Source organism: Neoarius graeffei, chromosome 1, assembly GCF_027579695.1.
Source record: "Neoarius graeffei isolate fNeoGra1 chromosome 1, fNeoGra1.pri, whole genome shotgun sequence".
NCBI classification, from domain to species: domain Eukaryota; kingdom Metazoa; phylum Chordata; class Actinopteri; order Siluriformes; family Ariidae; genus Neoarius; species Neoarius graeffei.
Genome location: NC_083569.1, coordinates 47,843,451 through 47,862,828, shown reverse-complemented (window position 1 = coordinate 47,862,828; position 19,378 = coordinate 47,843,451). Strand labels below are relative to the sequence as shown.

Genomic DNA, 19,378 nt, shown 5'->3' with positions numbered 1-19,378 from the left:
TGAATTTACCTTGACCAGAACATTGGCTTTGCAAAGATATAAACTAATGAATGTCCTAAACAATCCACTTTCCATGGCTGCCTAGATCAGACAATGGGTCCCATTTATCAATCTTGATAGGAGTGAATTTATTCCTAAAATGGTTCGTAGGAGTATTTGCACATGAAATTTGGTACTCGTGAAAATCCTGTCTTTTCCATACTGATGTTCGCTGTGTTCACTTCTACTGTTGTGTGTTCTTGCCTGGTGTTTTGCATCCATCACCATGCCTCAACCATGATAAAAATATTAAGTTGAAATATCAGAATCCTGTTCATTCGACAGAGAGAAAACTTAGAGACATGGAGGTATGCAGTAGAGAAAAGGGGAATGAAAATCAGTAGGAGCAATCCAGAGTACATGCATGTGAATGAGGGTGAGGACAGTGGAATGGTACAGCTGCAAGGAATAGAGGTGGTCAAAGCAGAGGAGTTCAAATATCTGGGGTCAACTGTGCAAAGTAATGGTGAGTGTGGAAGAGAAGTGAAGAAGAGAGTGCAAATAGGTTAGAATGGATGGAGGAGAGGGTCAGGAGTGATTTGTGACAGAAGGTTGCCAGCAAGAGTGAAAGGGAAAGTGTACAAGACAGTAGTAAGAGCAGCGATGGTGTACGGTTTGGAATCAGTGGCACTGACAAAAAGACAGGAGGCTGAACTGGAGGTAGCAAAGCTGAAGGTGCTGAGATTCTCACTGGGAGTGACAAAGTTAGACAGGATGAGAAATAAGAATATTAGAGGGACAGCACATGTAGGACATGGCTTGGAGACAAACCCTCTGTCCAAAATCACTCACTCGTTCACTACTCCCTACTCACTATATAGGGAATTACTATATAGAGGACTATATAGTGAGCTCATTGGTAAAATGAAAAAACGCTTTCGAACACTACTCCATTGCACTGTTATTTACATCATTACTATCGCACAATTAAAACGTGCCAGCATGGTGCCACAACAAAGTGTGGTGAAGCAGCTTTTAGCTACTATGCAGTACAGCTATGGAACCAACTGCCAGAGGACATCAAAAATGCTCCTGCTGTTGGCAGCTTCAAATCTAGACTAAAGCCCAAGCTGTTCTCAGATGCTTTCTGTTAACTGATAAATATCATCATCTTTACATGTTTTAAACTTTACTTAACTTTTACAGTCTTTGCATGTTTTAAACTTTACTTACGGTAACTTTTATTCTATTTTATTCTGCTGTTTTTTACTGAACTTTTACTTAATTTTATTATTTTATTTCTACTATTGTTTAATTCTTATTTTATTTTTCTCTCTTCTTCCCCCTTTATTTTATGTAATTTTATTTTCTATTGTTTACTGTTTTGCCTTTACCTCTGTAAAGCACATTGAACTGCCACTGTGTATGAAATGCGCTATATAAATAAACTTGCCTTGCCTTGCCAGATCAGTCGGCTGGTGGGTTTTCAAAATAATAAATGCATGCATGTGTTTTTGTGATAACTCCATATTATACTGAGCGCATTTCCCACATTAATAAATACAAAGTACTTTGTGTCTGCTGCATCTTTCAGTTCAGTTCAGTTTTGTTTCAGTACTATGAGTCCACTATATAGGGTGTAATAAGTCTCACTATACATTCAGACAGCACTACAAAATGGCGAACTCATGATATAGTCCACTATATAGTGAATTGTGAGTGATTTTGGACAAAGGGAAAGTGAGAGAAGTGAGATTGAAATTAGAGATGCTGGAGATGGAGTTGCCAGGTAGAAGGAAAAGAGGAAGACCAAAGATGAGATTTATGGATGTGGTGAAGGAGAACATGAGGACAGTTGGTGCTATAGAAAAAGATACGGAGGACAGGAGGAGATAGAAGAACATTAGCTGCTGTGGGGACCCCTAATGGGAACAACTGAAAGAAGAAGTTCCTGAGAGAGAGAAAGGTGGGTCATGCAGCAAGACAACGACCCTAAGCACACAAGTCGTTCCACCAAAGAATGGTTAAAGAAGAATAAAGTGAATGTTTTGGAATGGCCAAGTCAAAGTCCTGACCTTAATCCAATGGAAATGTTGTGGAAGGACCTGAAGCGAGCAGTTCATGTGAGGAAACCCACCAACATCCCAGAGTTGAAGCTGTTCTGTACAGAGGAATGGACTAAAATTCCTCCAAGCCTGTGTGTAGGATTGATCAACAGTTACCGCAAACGTTTAGTTGCAGTTATTGCTGCACAAGGGGGTCACACCAGATACTGAAAGCAAAGGTTCACATACTTTTGCCACTCACAGATGTGTAATATTGGACCATTTTCCTCAATAAATAAATGACCAAGTATAATATTTTTGTCTCATTTGTTTAACTGGGTTCTCTTTATCTACTTTTAGGACTTGTGTGAAAATCTGATGATGTTTTAGGTCATATTTATGCAGAAATATAGAAAATTCTAAAGGGTTCACAAACTTTCAAGCACCATTGTATGACACTCCCTGCTTTTTCAACATTTACAAGGCCCACATTCTAAACAAGGCAGTTTGCTTTAATATAAAAAAAAAGGTTTCCCTACTTCCCTGTGATGTATGGTGTGCATGATCACCTGGATACAGTAGATAAATATTTTTTCTCTGGTTTTCATGGTTCATGGTTTTTTCATGGTTTTTCAAACCATTTTCTTTTCACCTCACTTAATTCTTTTTTTTTCTAATTCGGCACACGTGGTAATTTATAGGTGATTGGCATTCTTCATCATACACAGACAAGTATGAAGAAAATCAGCATTTCTGAAACTTTTGTAAAATACAGATGATTTTCAAAAATTGGTTTGGCTTACGCAAACATATTTTACAATTTTAAAATATTTTACAATTTTACCAAAAGATTGATAAATTAGCCCCAATGGTACTAAAATGAAAAAAAAATTAAACACTGCTTGTCTGACATTATTGAAATGTCTCCCCAGTGTTATAAATTTGTAGGGAAAGATAGCAGTGAAGAGAAATCATGGCATGATGCTCGACAATATTGCATCTCTCAAGGAGGCAACTTAGTGTCCATTCGGAGTCAAGCAGAGCAAGGTACTCATTGAACTAGAATGCAAAATATTTTATTAATGTTTGAACTCTACAATTGTCCTCCATAATAACCTTTGTACAATAAATTTGCACTGAGAAATAAGAACCATAAGTCTGGTTTAATTTCTCTTTTTCTTCTCAGCATTTCTCACCACTATGATGCTCAGTGCACCTGATGACATGTGGATTGGCTTGAATGATGTCAACTGGGAGATGCGCTTCCTTTGGACAGATGGGAAAGGTGTCCAGTTCACCAACTGGGCCAAAGGTTATCCAGTGTCATTTCCAGATGGACGCAGAAGTTATGGAGTAGATGCAAGTGCCCTTTCTTTATTAGATACACATATTCATTTTGCCTAATCTCACACACACACACACACACACACACACACACACACACACACACACACACATTTATGAATTACGTTGATTATGAATTATTGCTTCTTAGTGAAAGCAATGTAACTTTACCCATATGCTAAGTCTCAAAGGCCTTAAAGGAACAGTCCACCGTACTTCCATAATGAAATATGCTCTTATCTGAATTGAGACGAGCTGCTCCGTACCTCTCCGAGCTTTGCGCGACCTCCCAGTCAGTCAGACGGAGCTCAGTATCAATGCGCTGTCGAAGCACGCAGAAGGTGTTAGTACACCTGTCATTATAGTGCGGACTTTCCATAGCATAGAAAATCGCTACGTTTCAATTTGTGTAACTGAACTTTGTTTCATATCACTGGTCATATAAACCTATGTAAACAGGAAAAACGCGGAAGAGTTTGGTCGCATCTAACTACAGCCCCAAAAAATACCATTGGCCATACTGAGCCTAGCTACATTGCTAACAGGAGTGACAGCGCGTCTGACTGCGTCTGACTGACTGGGAGGTCGCGCAAAGCTCGGAGAGGTACGGAGCAGCTCGTCTCAATTCAGATAAGAGCATATTTCATTATGGAAGTACGGTGGACTGTTCCTTTAAAGTTGGTTCAGAGCAGTCTAGCAACTTTTTCTTCTGGGTGAAAAGATTCAATCGCAGCATTTCAGGATAATCTGTGGCATTGGGGGTCATATACCGTAGATCTTCAGTTACACAGATTTCTCTATCCTCATCTGCCTTAAATGTGATTGCAGAGTAGTTCAATGGAAACTGTCTAGTTGTAAACAAAACATTTTGCCTACTTCTTCTGCCAATGTCATATGATCCTACCTCACAGTTCATTTTTACTGACTTCCACTGCTTGTAACAGATATACCATGTTCATTGCCGGAAGTCTCTTGGTCATTTCTGCCAGTGAGCATTTGAAAGAAGTTGGGGTTCTGGAACGACAATAGAAACTACCATCAGAAATTTTAGGTTTTACTTTGCTCTTGCTTCTACATGTTTTCTTAATCTCTTCCGAGAAGAGGAACCCTCTTAAAATGGTGAAATGATGAAAGCATTCTAGAGGGCAGTGGTTCTTAATAGAATGAGCTTGTTAACTTACTGCTGGAATTTCAGTTTTTGTACATTCATGATGTCCAGTGCAAGATGAACATGTTCTTGGCCCATGTCCACCAGGTATTTCTTGAAAGACTTGCAGATGAACCAGATCACATATTTTTATATTTATATCATATGATCTTTTGATCAGTGTCCTGGGTATGACCATTCTGCATTTTAAGATAGCATAAATAAAATTAGAGTTGCTTAATCTTTTCTTTCTGTCGAAAACCTTTCAATTGTTTATTTCTGTATGTGGTTTACTTGTGCAATGCACTTGGAAAACACGTGAGCCTTTGGGCCTTTAGGTCATCCTCAAGATTCCTAGCTTTGTCATTTAAATCCAGAGTGTTAGAACACTCAGTAAAACATGCTCACTAATGGAGCTGCAAAATATCCTGGCCTGGTATGTTGGACTTGAGTCCTTGAACTAGGACTTTCCGTCTGCTAATAAAAATAAATAAATCCTTGTCTTGTGTTTGAACAAAACCATACATTTGACTTTATGTAGTCATGTTCTTACTGTTGGATGTCTTCTCTTGTTCATACATATAGTCATCACTACTTAGTCCTTTAAAAAATATTATATGTTATAAAATTTTACTCTTTTCAATACAGGACCTCTTCTCAAGTTGGGACTATGACTTTCAAGAAGAAAGCAGGGTAGGTCTGTCATAATTGTGCTTGACTTCCAGTCTTTGACTGCAGTTGGCATTGATGCTAACCACTTATGATTCCAGTGGTGATCAAATTCAGTTTCCTTTTTAAATCCAGTTTCAATGAAGTGAACGGTCCTCTGATGTTTCTCATACTTTTTCTCCCCTCATTCGGCTCTGATAGCTCTCTGTGCAGCAAAACCTCTGCAAATGCACTGTTAGTGATTCCTTGAAAACCCATCTCAAACTTTTTCTTCATCTATGTGTCATACATGGAAACTTTGAACAAAATATACCTTATCTTTTCTTTCCTTTGCAAGACGGCCAAGCCCGGCTCAGGTCCATTAAAATGGAATAACCATAAGAAAATAGAATGGATTGGTCGAAAGAATTTATAATACCTTACTTTGATGAAATATCTTCAATATCTTCATGTTATCATTTAAGATTTATGGCCTAGGATGTCACAGAATTCTTGCAGACTGTTTTCTGAATAACTCAAACATCAGACTTGCTACTTGGCGCAGAGGACTCTGGGAAGGGTGAGCCAACCCCTTGGAGGTGATTTTTTTGGACAGGCCATTCAGATTACTAAAATTCTGGGTGCATAGCTACCGGGTTTTTTTGTTTTGTTTTGTTTTGAGTAGCATCTTCAAGTCAGGAGCTTCTCAGTTGCATATTTCTTGAAATCAAATGTTTCTCTTAAGTTCAAAAAAAAAAATCTGGCAATAGAAATTGCAGACTGATAAAGCAGAAAAGCATGGGCAATGGAAAAAAATATAGCTTGGTAAGATGATAAATAATAATTACCTGATAAAAGTATTTATCTTTTGCTGCCACTACCAATATAGTATAACAGCAAGAGCCATTTTATATAAAAGTAAATAAAGCAATGGGGTGATTTTTTTTTAATGTTGATACAACCCCGATTCCAAAAAAGTTGGGACAAAGTACAAATTGTAAATAAAAACGGAATGCAATGATGTGGAAGTTTCAAAATTCCATATTTTATTCAGAATAGAACATAGATGACATATCAAATGTTTAAACTGAGAAAATGTATCATTTAAAGAGAAAAATTAGGTGATTTTAAATTTCATGACAACAACACATCTCAAAAAAGTTGGGACAAGGCCATGTTTACCACTGTGAGACATCCCCTTTTCTCTTTACAACAGTCTGTAAATGTCTGGGGACTGAGGAGACAAGTTGCTCAAGTTTAGGGATAGGAATGTAACCCATTCTTGTCTAATGTAGGATTCTAGTTGCTCAACTGTCTTAGGTCTTTTTTGTCATATCTTCCATTTTATGATGCGCCAAATGTTTTCTATGGGTGAAAGATCTGGACTGCAGGCTGGCCAGTTCAGTACCCGGACCCTTCTTCTACACAGCCATGATGCTGTAATTGATGCAGTATGTGGTTTGGCATTGTCATGTTGGAAAATGCAAGGTCTTCCCTGAAAGAGACGTTGTCTGGATGGGAGCATATGTTGTTCTAGAACCTGGATGTACCTTTCAGCATTGATGGTGTCTTTCCAGATGTGTAAGCTGCCCATGCCACATGCACTAATGCAACCCCATACCATCAGAGATGCAGGCTTCTGAACTGAGCGCTGATAACAACTTGGGTTGTCCTTCTCCTCTTTAGTCCGAATGACACTGCATCCCTGATTTCCATAAAGAACTTCAAATTTTGAGTCGTCTGACCACAGAACAGTTTTCCACTTTGCCACAGTCCATTTTAAATGAGCCTTGGCCCAGAGAAGACGTCTGCGCTTCTGGATCATGTTTAGATATGGCTTCTTCTTTGAACTATAGAGTTTTAGCTGGCAATGGTGGATGGCACGGTGAATTGTGTTCACAGATAATGTTCTCTGGAAATATTCCTGAGCCCATTTTGTGATTTCCAATACAGACGCATGCCTGTATGTGATGCAGTGCCGTCTAAGGGCCCGAAGATCATGGGCACCCAGTATGGTTTTCCGGCCTTGACCCTTATGCACAGAGATTCTTCCAGATTCTCTGAATCTTTTGATGATATTATGCACTGTAGATGATGATATGTTCAAACTCTTTGCAATTTTACACTGTCGAACTCCTTTCTGATATTGTTCCACTATTTGTCAGCACAGAATTAGGGGGATTGGTGATCCTCATCCCATCTTTACTTCTGAGAGCCCCTGCCACTCCAAGATGCTCTTTTTATACCCAGTCATGTTAATGACCTATTGCCAATTGACCTAATGAGTTGCAATTTGGTCCTCCAGCTGTTCCTTTTTTGTACCTTTAACTTTTCCAGCCTCTTATTGCCCCTGTCCCAACTTTTCTGAGATGTGTTGCTGTCATGAAATTTCAAATGAGCCAATATTTGGCATGAAATTTCAAAATGTCTCACTTTTGACATTTGATATGTTGTCTATGTTCTATTGTGAATACAATATCAGTTTTTGAGATTTGTAAATTTATTGCATTCCGTTTTTATTTACAATTTGTACTTTGTCACAACTTTTTTGGAATCGGGGTTGTATTATGGAGATGGAGAAGTTGTCCATTGTTAATTGTTGTTATCTATAATACAGTCAGATTCATAAGCATGTATATTGCATCGTGGCTTTATTTTTTCTCTTTCGTTCCATCAGTTATGCCAATCAGCCCTGGAAAGCTAATATGAGCAGTAATAAACAAACAATGTATAAAGTTGTTGTTTACTGTTTTGTGCCAAGTATCAGGGGAAGAAATGCAAATGTAAGTGCTAGAGTTTGTTTGACCTTAGTCATGACAGACTTTTAGCTTTGCATCACTGCCCCCTTCCCAGTAACAAGGTGACATTCACCTCAGCTCTAGTGACAATTTGTAAAATCCTGCTTGAGGTCAATAACAAAAATGATATGAATTCTATCCAAATACTTGCTAAACCTAAAGCCATTATTCTATCCCAATGCTTGCTAAAACTAAATTCATTATCATTTAGACAGTCCAGACATTTCTCAGCTGCTGAAAGGTAAATGCACTGCGGCATTTTATCAGCTCACTATCACACCTCAGAAAGCACCATGTCATGTCCACATACGTTGGCACTCGGGGCATGTAGCGTGCTCCTGGGACTGCAACTCGTGCGCAGTGCTGCGCTCAAGCTCATGAGGACTAATTGCCATGCCCCTGTTCCTGATCAGAGTGCAATCACAGCTCACACTTATAAGGATTCTCAGTACACTCAGATTCTGCGAAGCGTACGTGCTGTACCTTTTGTCTAACATTACCAAGGCTTTGTATTTTGTAGTGCTTTTCTGGTTCTGACTCCTGTTTGTATTTTTGAACTTTGCCTGCTAAATTATCTCTGATATCCTGTCTGTGCCTTGTTTGACCATTGCCTGTTTTTCCCAGACTGCTTTTGCCTGACATTTTGTATCTGTTTGCCAATGTGCTTTTAAATAAGTTCTTTCAGCTTTTACATCCAGCTATCTCCCATTTACATCACAGAATACTTTGCTGACCAAGTAGCAAAAGAGAGAATGCATGCTGAGCAATGCTACACCAGAGTTGCTGTGTCTGAACCTGAATTGGTATGGTTCCAGGCTCTAGAGAGGGAAAGATTTTTTTTTTTTTTTTTTTGGGGGGGGGGTTGGTACTTTAGACCCATGTCCATGCTGATACCATGATCTATGCCCATGCTCAAGCCCATGACCATACTCAAGCCTATGTCCATTTCTGAGCTGAAGCCTGAGTCTAAATCATTCTCTAAGTCCATGCCAGAGTCCACATTCTTGACCAAACCCATGCTCTTGTCTGAATCCAAGTCTCCACCTACATCCACAGCCCTGTACCAAGCCAAGCCTGAACCCAAGCCATCACCTGTTCCCATGCTCCCACATGAAGCCCAACCCCCATCCAGAACCCAAACCTCTACCAAAGTCCATGTTCTGGTGCCACGCCATGCCAGTATCAGAATGGAACTCCGAGGGGACCTCTTTCAGTGCTGGATCTTCATCCCTGGAACTGACCAAGGAGGGTTTTAGCTCTTGGGGGGTGGGGTGGGGTGGGGGGGTGTCTGTCACATCTATGTGCATTGGTGCTCAGAGTGCAGTGGGTGACTAGGATTGCAACTAGCACACCATGCTGAAGCTCATTAGGACTAATTACCATGCAGCTGTTCCTGATCAGAGCACAATCACAGCTTGCATTTATAAGGATTCTCAGTCCACACAGACTTTGCAAAGTATACGCGCTGTACCTGTCTGACATTATTAAGCCTTTGTATTTTGTAGTGCTTTTCTGGTTCTGAATCCCTTTTGTATTTTTGGACTTTGCCTGTTGAATTATCTCTGATAGCCTGTTTGTGCCTCGCTTGACCATTGCCTGTTTTCTGACACTCCTTTTGCCTGACATTCTGGATCTGTTTACCAGCATGCTTTTAAATAAACTCTTTCAGCACTTTTCAGCACTTCTATCCAACTATCACCCATTGACATAAGACATAAAGTCTTCAGTCCTGAAGATTCTCACATGATGGAAAAACATACTGACTGTTACAAAATGCTGACTCTTCCAGAAATTTTAAATAAATGTCAACTTACTGAAAGCTTCACCATGTCAACAACTGTATTTTATATATATATATGAAGAATAAAAAGCCTTTATTTGTCACACGGACACTTGAGCACAGACTTAAGCACACAGTGAAATTCCTCCTCTGCATTTAACCCATCTGAAGCAGTGAACACACACATGCACACACAAGTGAGCAATGAGCACACACACATATACCCAGAGCAGCGGCCAGCTATGCTACAGTGCCTGGAGAGCAGCTGGGGGTTAGGTGCCTTGCTCAAGTGCACTTCAGCCCAACCTCAGGCCATGGCCACCCCATGTTAAGCTAACTGCATGTCTTTGGACTGTGGGGGAAACCAGAGCACCCGGAAGAAACCCACACAGACACGGGGAGAACATGCAAATTCCACACAGAAAGGCCCCCGTTGGCCGTTGGGCTCGAACCCAGAATCTTCTGTCTGTGAGTCGACTGTGCTAACCATTACACCATCGTGCCATCCATTGTTGTGTGTGTGTGCAGCGGCGTGGGAAGACATTGTCAGCAGGGGGTGCTGTGACGTGACCTGGGACATTTTTTTGAAGGGGGGTCTGGGGGTCCTCCCCCAGAAAATTTTGTATTTCTTAGATGCAATTTCCTGCATTTTAACCAATCAGGCGTCTGAAATCCTTTTAAGCTTGCAATTGCAATATTTCGTTAAACTGCCTACTACTTATAGGCCTAATCCGTAAAAACGACGTTTTTTTTTTTTTTTTTTGAGTGATGACAGAAGAATCTGAAGCCTGTCTGTCAATGACAATTCTCAGTTAACACGATTACGAAGGACAGGTTATTTTAGAAGCAGAAGCGCACAGCTGTGGTTTAACAGTCGCAGGTTTTACATCTGCTCTAGATAAACTGAAGGAGATGCGGATTCCACCCGATTACAGCCTTACATACCCAGATCCAGTCAAGCGAGTGTGCATTTCAAATACAGTAGTTAGTCGCACGCACGCGCACACACACACACACACACACACACACACACACACACATGAAACAGAACAACACGCTCGCTGGAACAACACAAACACCATGGTTCTCTCAATCAACAGACCGAAATCCATGAACCCACTCATCCTACTGCTATGGGTTAGTGACACTAACTTAGTGTTCTATTGCAAAAATCACTCATAAAAGTGATGCAGCGGTATTTCACACTCTCCATTAAGAAAAGTAAAAGTAAAACATGATGAGCATGGACACACCGTTTTAAACGAACATTTTTTAAGACTGTAGTTACATCTGAGTCAACTTCAAAGCACGATGCTAGCAACACCTGCACTTGTTCAAGGCATACCAAATAGGCTCAAGTGAACACGACACAGCGGGCAAAATTAATAACCAAATGGCCTTACCTTAAAACGCTGTCTTGATCATATGACTTCTCGCAATTATTCCACTTAAATCCACATGGTTTAACACACCCAACGCAGATACCAAACTGGAAATGTGCTAACATTGTATTTCTCTACAGACGGTCGACTCGTACTCGCTTCCTGTTGTAATTTCGCGCGCTGAAAAGCTGAACGTCAACGTCACGACAAAAAAAATTCTGATGGTCCACTAGGCTACATATTAAGTTATAAGTTTTAATTAAATCCTTTTTTAAATAACTAAAATGTAGCCCTCATCATCCTACATCTAAAACATGACATATAAAATCAGCAGAGCCAAATGAAAACAAATAAATAAACAAATATATTTTCATGTAAGTTTTGTTTTATGTTCATGTCAGTTTTGAGGGTCCACCACCAGGGGGTGCTGCCGCACCCCCCGCACCCCCGGTTCCCGCGCCGGTGTGTGTGTGTGTGTGTGTGTGTGTACGACTTTAAAGGTGCAAATTATTTTTGATTGTGACACAAACAATAATTAAGATGGAAAAAACAGAAATCTGGAGTGTGCATAGGTATTCCCCCCCCCCCAAAAAAAAAAAAGTCAATACTTTGTAGAGCCACCTTTTGCTGCAATTACAGCTGCAAGTCTCTTGGGGTATGTCTCTATTAGCTTAGCACATCTAGCCACTGGGATTTTTGCCCATTCCTCAAGGCAAAACTGCTCCAACTCCTTCAAGTTAGATGGGTTGCGTTGGTGTACAGCAATCTTCAAGTTATGCCACAGATTCTCAATTGGATTGAGGTCTGGGCTTAGGCCATTCCAAGACATTTAAATGTTTCCCTTTAAACCACTCCAGTATAGCTTTAGCAGTATGTTTTGGATCATTGTCCTGCTGGAATGTGAACCTTCGTCCCAGTCTCATATCTCTGGCTGACTCAAACAGATTTTCCTCCAGAATTGCCCTGTATTTATTGCCATCCATCTTTCCTTCAGTCCTGACCAGCTTTCCTGTCCCTGCAGATGAAAAACATCCCCACAGCATGATGCTGCCACCACCATGCTTCACTGTAGGAATGGTTTTGTCAGACTGTTGAGTTTGTGCCACACATGGTATTTCCCAAGATGCCCAAAAAGATCAATTTTAGTCTCCTCTAACCAGAGAATCTTCTTTCATGTGCTTGGGGAGTCTGTCACATGCTGTTGGGCAAATTCCAAATGTGTTTCTTTTTTTAAGCAATAGCTTTTTTTGCCGCTCTTTCATAAAGCCCCGCTGTGTGGAGTGCATGGCTTAAAGTGGTCCTATGGACAGATACTCCCATCTCTGCTGTGGATCTTTGCAGCTCCTTCAGTGTTATCTTTGATGTCTTTGTTGCATCTCTGATTAATGCCCTCCTTGCCTGGTCTGTGAGTTTTGGTGGGCGGCCTTCTCTTGTCAGGTTTGTAGTGGTGCCATATTCTTTCCATTTTGCTATAATGGACTGAATGGTGCTCCCTGGGATATTCAAAGTTTGGGATATTTTTTATCATCCAACCCTGATCTATACTTCTCCACAAATTTGTCTCTGACCTGTTTGGAGTGTGTATATATATGCATGCACATTTTACATGAAATAATGGGCAAAAGTTTGTGGACACCTGACCATTACAACCATATGTGGTTCTTCCCCAAACTGTTGCCACAAAGTTGGAAGCACACAACTCTATCAAATGTCTTTGTATGCTGTAGAATTTCCTTTTTGTGGAAATAATGGCCACAGACATGTACCAGCATGACACTGCCCCTGGGCACAAAGCAAGCTCCATGAAGTCATGGTTTGTTAAGGTTGGAGAAGAAGAACTCAAGTGTCCTGCACAGAGCCCTGACCTCAACCCCACTGAACACATTTTGGATGAACTTGAATACCGACTGTGTCTCACGCCTCCTTGTCCAACATCAGTGCCTGACCTCACTAATATTCTTGTTGCTTAATGAGCACAAATCCTCACAGTCGTGCTCCAAAATCGAGTGTAAAGCCTTCCCAGAAAAGTGAATGTTATTATAACAGCAAATTTGGAACAAATCTGTAATGAGAAACTCAAAAAACATATGAGTGTGATGGTCATGGGTCTTCAAACTTTTGGCCATATTGAGTAATGTACTTTGTTAACTTAGAATGAATTTTAATCAATTTATTATTATTCATAGATTATACAAATCATCTGTTGTACAAGCTGCAGTGAAAACTTTGTTGCTATTTAACAATTATTCACTGAAGTTGAAGTGAATAATAATGGAGACGAAGTTGAGGTTATTATTCACCAATATTCACTGAGTCTGAGGCAGATAATTGTTTTAGTATAAATACGCAGGTGATTATTTTTTTTAAAAAATGTGTTGAAAAAAGAATTTATTTCAAACTTCAAAAGCTGCATGCAAATGTAATGTACACAGACTTGTGTCACTTAGCTACGCTGGGACACATAAAATACTTTGTTTTGAAAGGGATAAAATAAATCACAATTCCACCTTACCTTTGAATAGCTTTAGACCAAACTTCATAGCATCTTTAATGCTTTTAAGAACAGCATTTTCTTTCAAAATTCATAACTCTTTCTCACTTACAGTGACGAAGTGATTGGGTGCAATTTTGCTGAGTCGCTCAAGTTGATTGTCAAAAAATAGTCTGAATTACTTGACCAATCAGCGTGTGCAATTTTTTATAATCACCTCTGTATTTATCCTAAAAAAAGACAACATATTAGAATGAGCACATTAATGTAAACCTGTGATGGGCCAGTGATTTAAGAGTCTTCTTAAACTCTAAGTTCCTCTAAACTACCTCTAAGTTTTCATACCTTTAAGTTTCTTCATAAATATGGCCCTAATTTCTATGATTCTTATTCACACTTGATCCTGAGAGGCTTAATACATACAGGCCCTGGTCTACTGGAGATCCTTTTGTCACTTTTATGATGTTTTTTGCCACTGTTTCACATTCTACCATTTTTAATCTGATCATAGCATATGTGTTATTTGGCAATATATTGTTATATACTGATTCAATCCTTTTCAGAGGATATTATTTGATTATATCATCATCATCTTCTACAGTTTGACTGTGTCATTATGGTGAAGCAACCAGACAAGATTACTGGCATGTGGAAGGTTGAGGACTGTGAAGAAAAACGAGGTTTTATCTGCAAGAGGAATATTGGTGAGTGGAAGTAGCTGCAACACAATCACAGTAACTGTGGATTTTCAAAAATCAGTCTGTGTGAAATCAACATAATCATCAAAGTTTATAAAACCAATTTCATTAGACCTTTAATAGGAATGTGTGTTTAATCTGCCCCAGATCCTCAGATCCAAGTTCCATCAACAACAGTGTCACCAGCATCATATTTTAAACTGGGGAATAATTCATATAAGATACAGAATGTGAAGATGAGCTGGGATGAGGCAAGGAGGCAGTGCAAAGCAGACGATGCTGAATTAGCTAGTGTGTTAGACTCTGTCACCCAGGCATTCATCACCCTCAAGACTGGCAGATTGAAAGAGCCTGTGTGGATTGGCCTAAACAGCAATGTGGTAAGCACACCAAACAGATTGTAAAGACCCACTGAAATGAAAAACAGTTGTAGGGGATATGGACAGATGTTCCTGAGCTTCAGTATTACTGCAAATCCATACCATGTCTCAATCCAAACATTGAAAGTTGACTGTAATCCAGGATTTTCCAAGACCACAGTATTTAAAAATGAAACTCGGACTTTATTACAATAGTTTTCTTTCTATCTGCTGTAAAACAGAGTAAGCTAGAGCAAGTGTTCTCAAACATTTTGAAACCAGGGACCCTTTTAAATGCAAAACAATTATCCACAGACACCTTCAGTACAGATTTATTTTTATAAACGTAATATAAATATTCATATATTCGGCTTATTACTTCAAATGTTGACAATAATGTTTGCGCTATTTTTTGGAACAACAGAGTTCACTTTCCTGAAGTCCACTTTCTTGTTTTTGAGATATTTGACCTGGATTAAACCCATTCAGTTCAACTGACCTGTCAAATCGACAAATAACTATTGGAACTCAGTAATTGAGATTCTGTAATAACTTTGATAAAGTTGGGTTGTGATTTCCACCACTGTACCATGTGCCCGTTTATAATTCATGGATGCCTGGTGCCAAACTATAGGGCTAGAGAATTATCGGAAGATGAGCTAGTGAGTGGTTCTTAGAGATACCATCATGCAGTGTCTTGCAAAACTATTAATCTCCTTTGGTGTTTGTACTGTTTTGTTGCATTACAAGCTGGAATTAAAATAGACTTTTTTTTTTTGGGGGGGGGGGGGGGGGGGGTTAGCACCATTTGGTTTACACAACATGCCTATAACTTTAAAGGCACAAATTGTGTGTGTGTGTGTGTGTGTGTGTGTGTGTGTGTGTGTGTGTGTTTTATTGTGACACAAACAATAATTAAGATGAAAAAAAAAACAGAAATCTGGAGTGTGCAAAGGTATTCACTCCCCAAAGCCATCTTTTGCTGCAATTACAGCTGCAAGTCTCTTGGGGTATGTCTCTACTAGCTTAGCACATCTAGCCACTGGGATTTTTGCCCATTCCTCAAGGCAAAATTGCTCCAACTCCTTCAAGTTAGATGGGTTGCGTTGGTGTACAGCAATCTTCAAGATATGCCACAGATTCTCAATTGGATTGAGGTCTGGGCTTTGATTAGCCCATTCCAAGACATTTAAGTTTTTCCCTTTAAACCACTCCAGTGTAGCTTTAGCAGTATGTTTAGGGTCATTATCCTGCTGGAATGTGAACCTTCATCCCAGTCTCAAACCTCTGGCTGATTCAAACAGATTTTCCTCCAGAATTGCCCTGTATTTAGTGGCATCCATCTTTCCTTCAGTCCTGACCAGCTTGCCTGTCCCTGCAGATGAAAAACATCCCCACAGCATGATGCTGCCACCACCATGCTTCACTGTAGGAATGGTGTTCTCAGGGTGATGGGAAGTGTTGGGTTTGTGCCACACATGGTGTTTCCCAAGATGGCCAAAATGTTCAATTTTAGTCTCATCTGACCAGAGAATCTTCTTCCATGTGTTTGGGGAGTCTGCCACATGCTGTTAGGCAAACTCCAAATGTGTTGTCTTATTTTTTTCTTTAAGCAATGGCTTTTTTCTGGCCACTCTTCCATAAAGCCCTGCTCTGTGGAGTGTATGGATTAAAGTGGTCCTATGGACAGATACTCCCATCTCCGCTGTGGATCTATGCAGCTCCTTCAATGTTATCTTTAGCGTCTTTGTTGCATCTCTGATTAATGCCCTCTTTGCCCAGTCTGTGAGTTTTGATGGGTGGCCTTCTCTTGTCAGGTTTGTAATGGTGCCATATTCTTTCCATTTTGCTATAATGGATTTAATGGTGCTCCATGAGATATTCGAAGTTTGGGATATTTTTTATAACCCAACCTTGATCTATACTTCTCCACAACTTTGTCTCTGACCTGTTTGGAGGCTTCTTGGTTTTCATGTTGCTTGCTTAGTAGTGTTGCAGAGTCAGGGTCCTTCCAGAACAGGTTAATTTATACAGACGTCATGTGACAGATCATGTGACACTTTGATTGCACACAGGTGGATCTTAATCAACGAATTATGTGACTTATGAAGTGAATTGGTTGGAGCAGCTCTTATTTAGGGTAGGTATTCATACAAAAGGGGGTGAATACCTATGCACACTCCCGATTTTTGTTTTTTCATCTCAATTATGGTTTGTGTCACAAAAAAATAAAAAATAAATAAACAATTTGCACTTTTAAAGTGGTAGGCATGTTGTGTAAATCAAATGGTGCTAACCCCCCAACAATCCATTTTAATTCCAGCTTGTAATGCAACAAAACAGGACAAACACCAAAGGGGTTGAATACTTTTGCAAGACACTGTATCTTGGTTGCTCACACACACCGCTCCCCATCTGAGTATCTTACCTTTTTTAATGTTCCTTGTAGACCGGTGGGCGATACCGCTGGACAGATAACTGGTTACTGCGCTACACTAAATGGGCTAAAAGTGAACCACTGAGAAACCAGGCCTGTGTATATATTGATACTGATGGAACATGGAAAACATCAGAATGCAGTAAAAGCTATTACTCTCTCTGCAAACGCTCATCAGGTAGGTCCTAGTGGTCATTTGACCTGTGACTAATACTTTTGCCCTTTTTGATTATCACTACAGTATTAAATTGCTCGAGTGAAATCAGGGGAAGAGGGTCATTGGCCATACAAAAACACCACATGGTTATGTGTATGAACACAGAGATGTGTATTTTTTTTAAATAATTTTCACAGGTTGGATACTTCTAAATGCTATTCTGTTTGTGCCCTTGAGAAAATACAACTGTGTGGCATTCACACTTATATTGGACTGAATTATATCTTTCAGAAAAATGGCTTCCTTTAGATGAATGACTGATGACTTGTCGTTGAAAATTCAAATTTTTAGAAGTTCAGAAACAAATGTATCTGTTCACAGCTTATTTGTGTTTTTCTACTGTGCAGATATTGCACCCACTGATCCCCCTCAACTCCCAGGACGCTGCCCAGAGCCAAAAAAATCCAAGGTCTGGATTCCTTTCCGAGGGCATTGTTATGTTTTTATAGCCTCAAGGAATGAGAACTGGGCCCATGCTTCAGTGGAGTGTATGAGAATTGGTAGGCACATATAGTTATTAAATATATTTTTGTTTTTGGACATACAGTACCAGTCAAAAGTTTGGATGCACCTTCTTATTCAGTGTTGTTTTTTTTTAATTAATTAAAAGACACTTCATGTCCTAAAGTAATGATGGACTGTCGTTTCTCTGTACTAAGTTGAGCGATACTTGATATAATATATGGATTGCTACAGTTGTTGAATAGGACTACTGATAGGTTTTGATCTCTCTGTACTGAAGAAAGTTGAATTAACAAAGTATGATCTCGGAACGTAGACCTCTGCTGCCTGCCTAGGAGATTCTGCCTCATGGATCCAGGAGCAACAGTCACTGACACAGACACAGCTGTTCGGAGATGTTTCTTAGTTTATTGAAAGACAACCATGAGTATATATATTCACATTCAAGAGTGTGTTGGAGCTAAATGATTGGAAGATGGGATCTAAGAGTGTGTTGTAGCTACAGTTGTGGTCAGAAGTTTACATACAGTGACATGAATGTCATATTGGATATGAATATCATGGCAATATTTGGGCTTTCAGTAATTTCTTTGAACTGTTATTTTTCTGTGGCAGAATGATTGTACAGCATGCATGTTTAATTAAAAAAACACTGGAGTTTGGTGCACAAGTTTTAATTTTCTTTGGGGTTTTCTGAAATCAACACAGGGTCAAAAATATACATACAGTACACCTAATATTTGGGTAAAATGTCTCTTCGCAAAATTCACCTTGACCAAACATTTTTGTTTACCATGAACAACCTTCTGGCATAATTCTGGTTGGATATTTCATGACTCTTCATGGTAGAATTGGTAGAGTTCAATTAAATATGTCAGGATTTGGAGGGCTATGCCATGGTGGTTCCCAGGTTGTTGCTGACCATCCAAACCAATTTCCTTTCAGCTGAGGGTGACAGTTTGGTTTGTTTTGAAGCAAAGTGGCTTGGCAAAGTGACTACACCTCACAATAACTTGGATACAATTGTTTGAATTGATCTTGGAATTTGCAGTTGTTTAGAAATGGCTCCAAGAGACATTCCGGAGTTGTGTATACCTGTGATCCTCTTTCTCAGATCTGCACTGAGCTCCTTGGACTTTCCCATTTTACTGTGTTTAGGTCAATCCAATGAGTGCTGTAAACAAACCCTTTTCATGAAGACACAGATAAGCTACCAGCTGTAGTCAATCATGATCACTAACAAGAAGTTAAGAGACCTTAGCCTTGGCAAGATAAGAGATATTTTGGAAGTTTCAGCACCTTTGAATTAATAATCTAACTGAGTGTATATACATTTTTGACCCTGTATGTATAATTTTGACCCTGTGTTGATTTCAGAAAACCCAAAGAAAATTAAAACTTGTGCACCAAATTCTAGTGTTTTTTTTAATTAAAGATGTATGCCGTACAATGATTCTGCCACAGAAAAATAACAGTTCAAAGAAATTACTGAAAGCCCAAATATTGCCCTGACATTCATATCCAAGATGACATTCATGTCACTGTATGTAAACTTCTGACCACAACTGTATATAATTGGAAGATGTGATTT

The 19,378-nt window shown here is 39.5% G+C and overlaps 1 protein-coding gene across 2 annotated transcripts in view; it reads left to right on the top strand.

Moving 5' to 3' along the window:
• The window catches only part of mrc1a (mannose receptor, C type 1a), a 64,298-nt gene that overhangs the window by 36,988 nt on the left and 7,932 nt on the right, over positions 1–19,378 (top strand). The window contains exons 21-27 of one of the 2 annotated variants that reach the window (XM_060932828.1): positions 2,957–3,071; positions 3,211–3,383; positions 5,164–5,208; positions 14,216–14,318; positions 14,460–14,692; positions 17,121–17,286; positions 17,673–17,825. In XM_060932828.1, coding sequence (XP_060788811.1) covers positions 2,957–3,071; positions 3,211–3,383; positions 5,164–5,208; positions 14,216–14,318; positions 14,460–14,692; positions 17,121–17,286; positions 17,673–17,825 — 988 coding nt within the window. The remainder of the gene's footprint in view (positions 1–2,956; positions 3,072–3,210; positions 3,384–5,163; positions 5,209–14,215; positions 14,319–14,459; positions 14,693–17,120; positions 17,287–17,672; positions 17,826–19,378) is intronic. The other variant, XM_060932829.1, reaches the window with a different exon arrangement.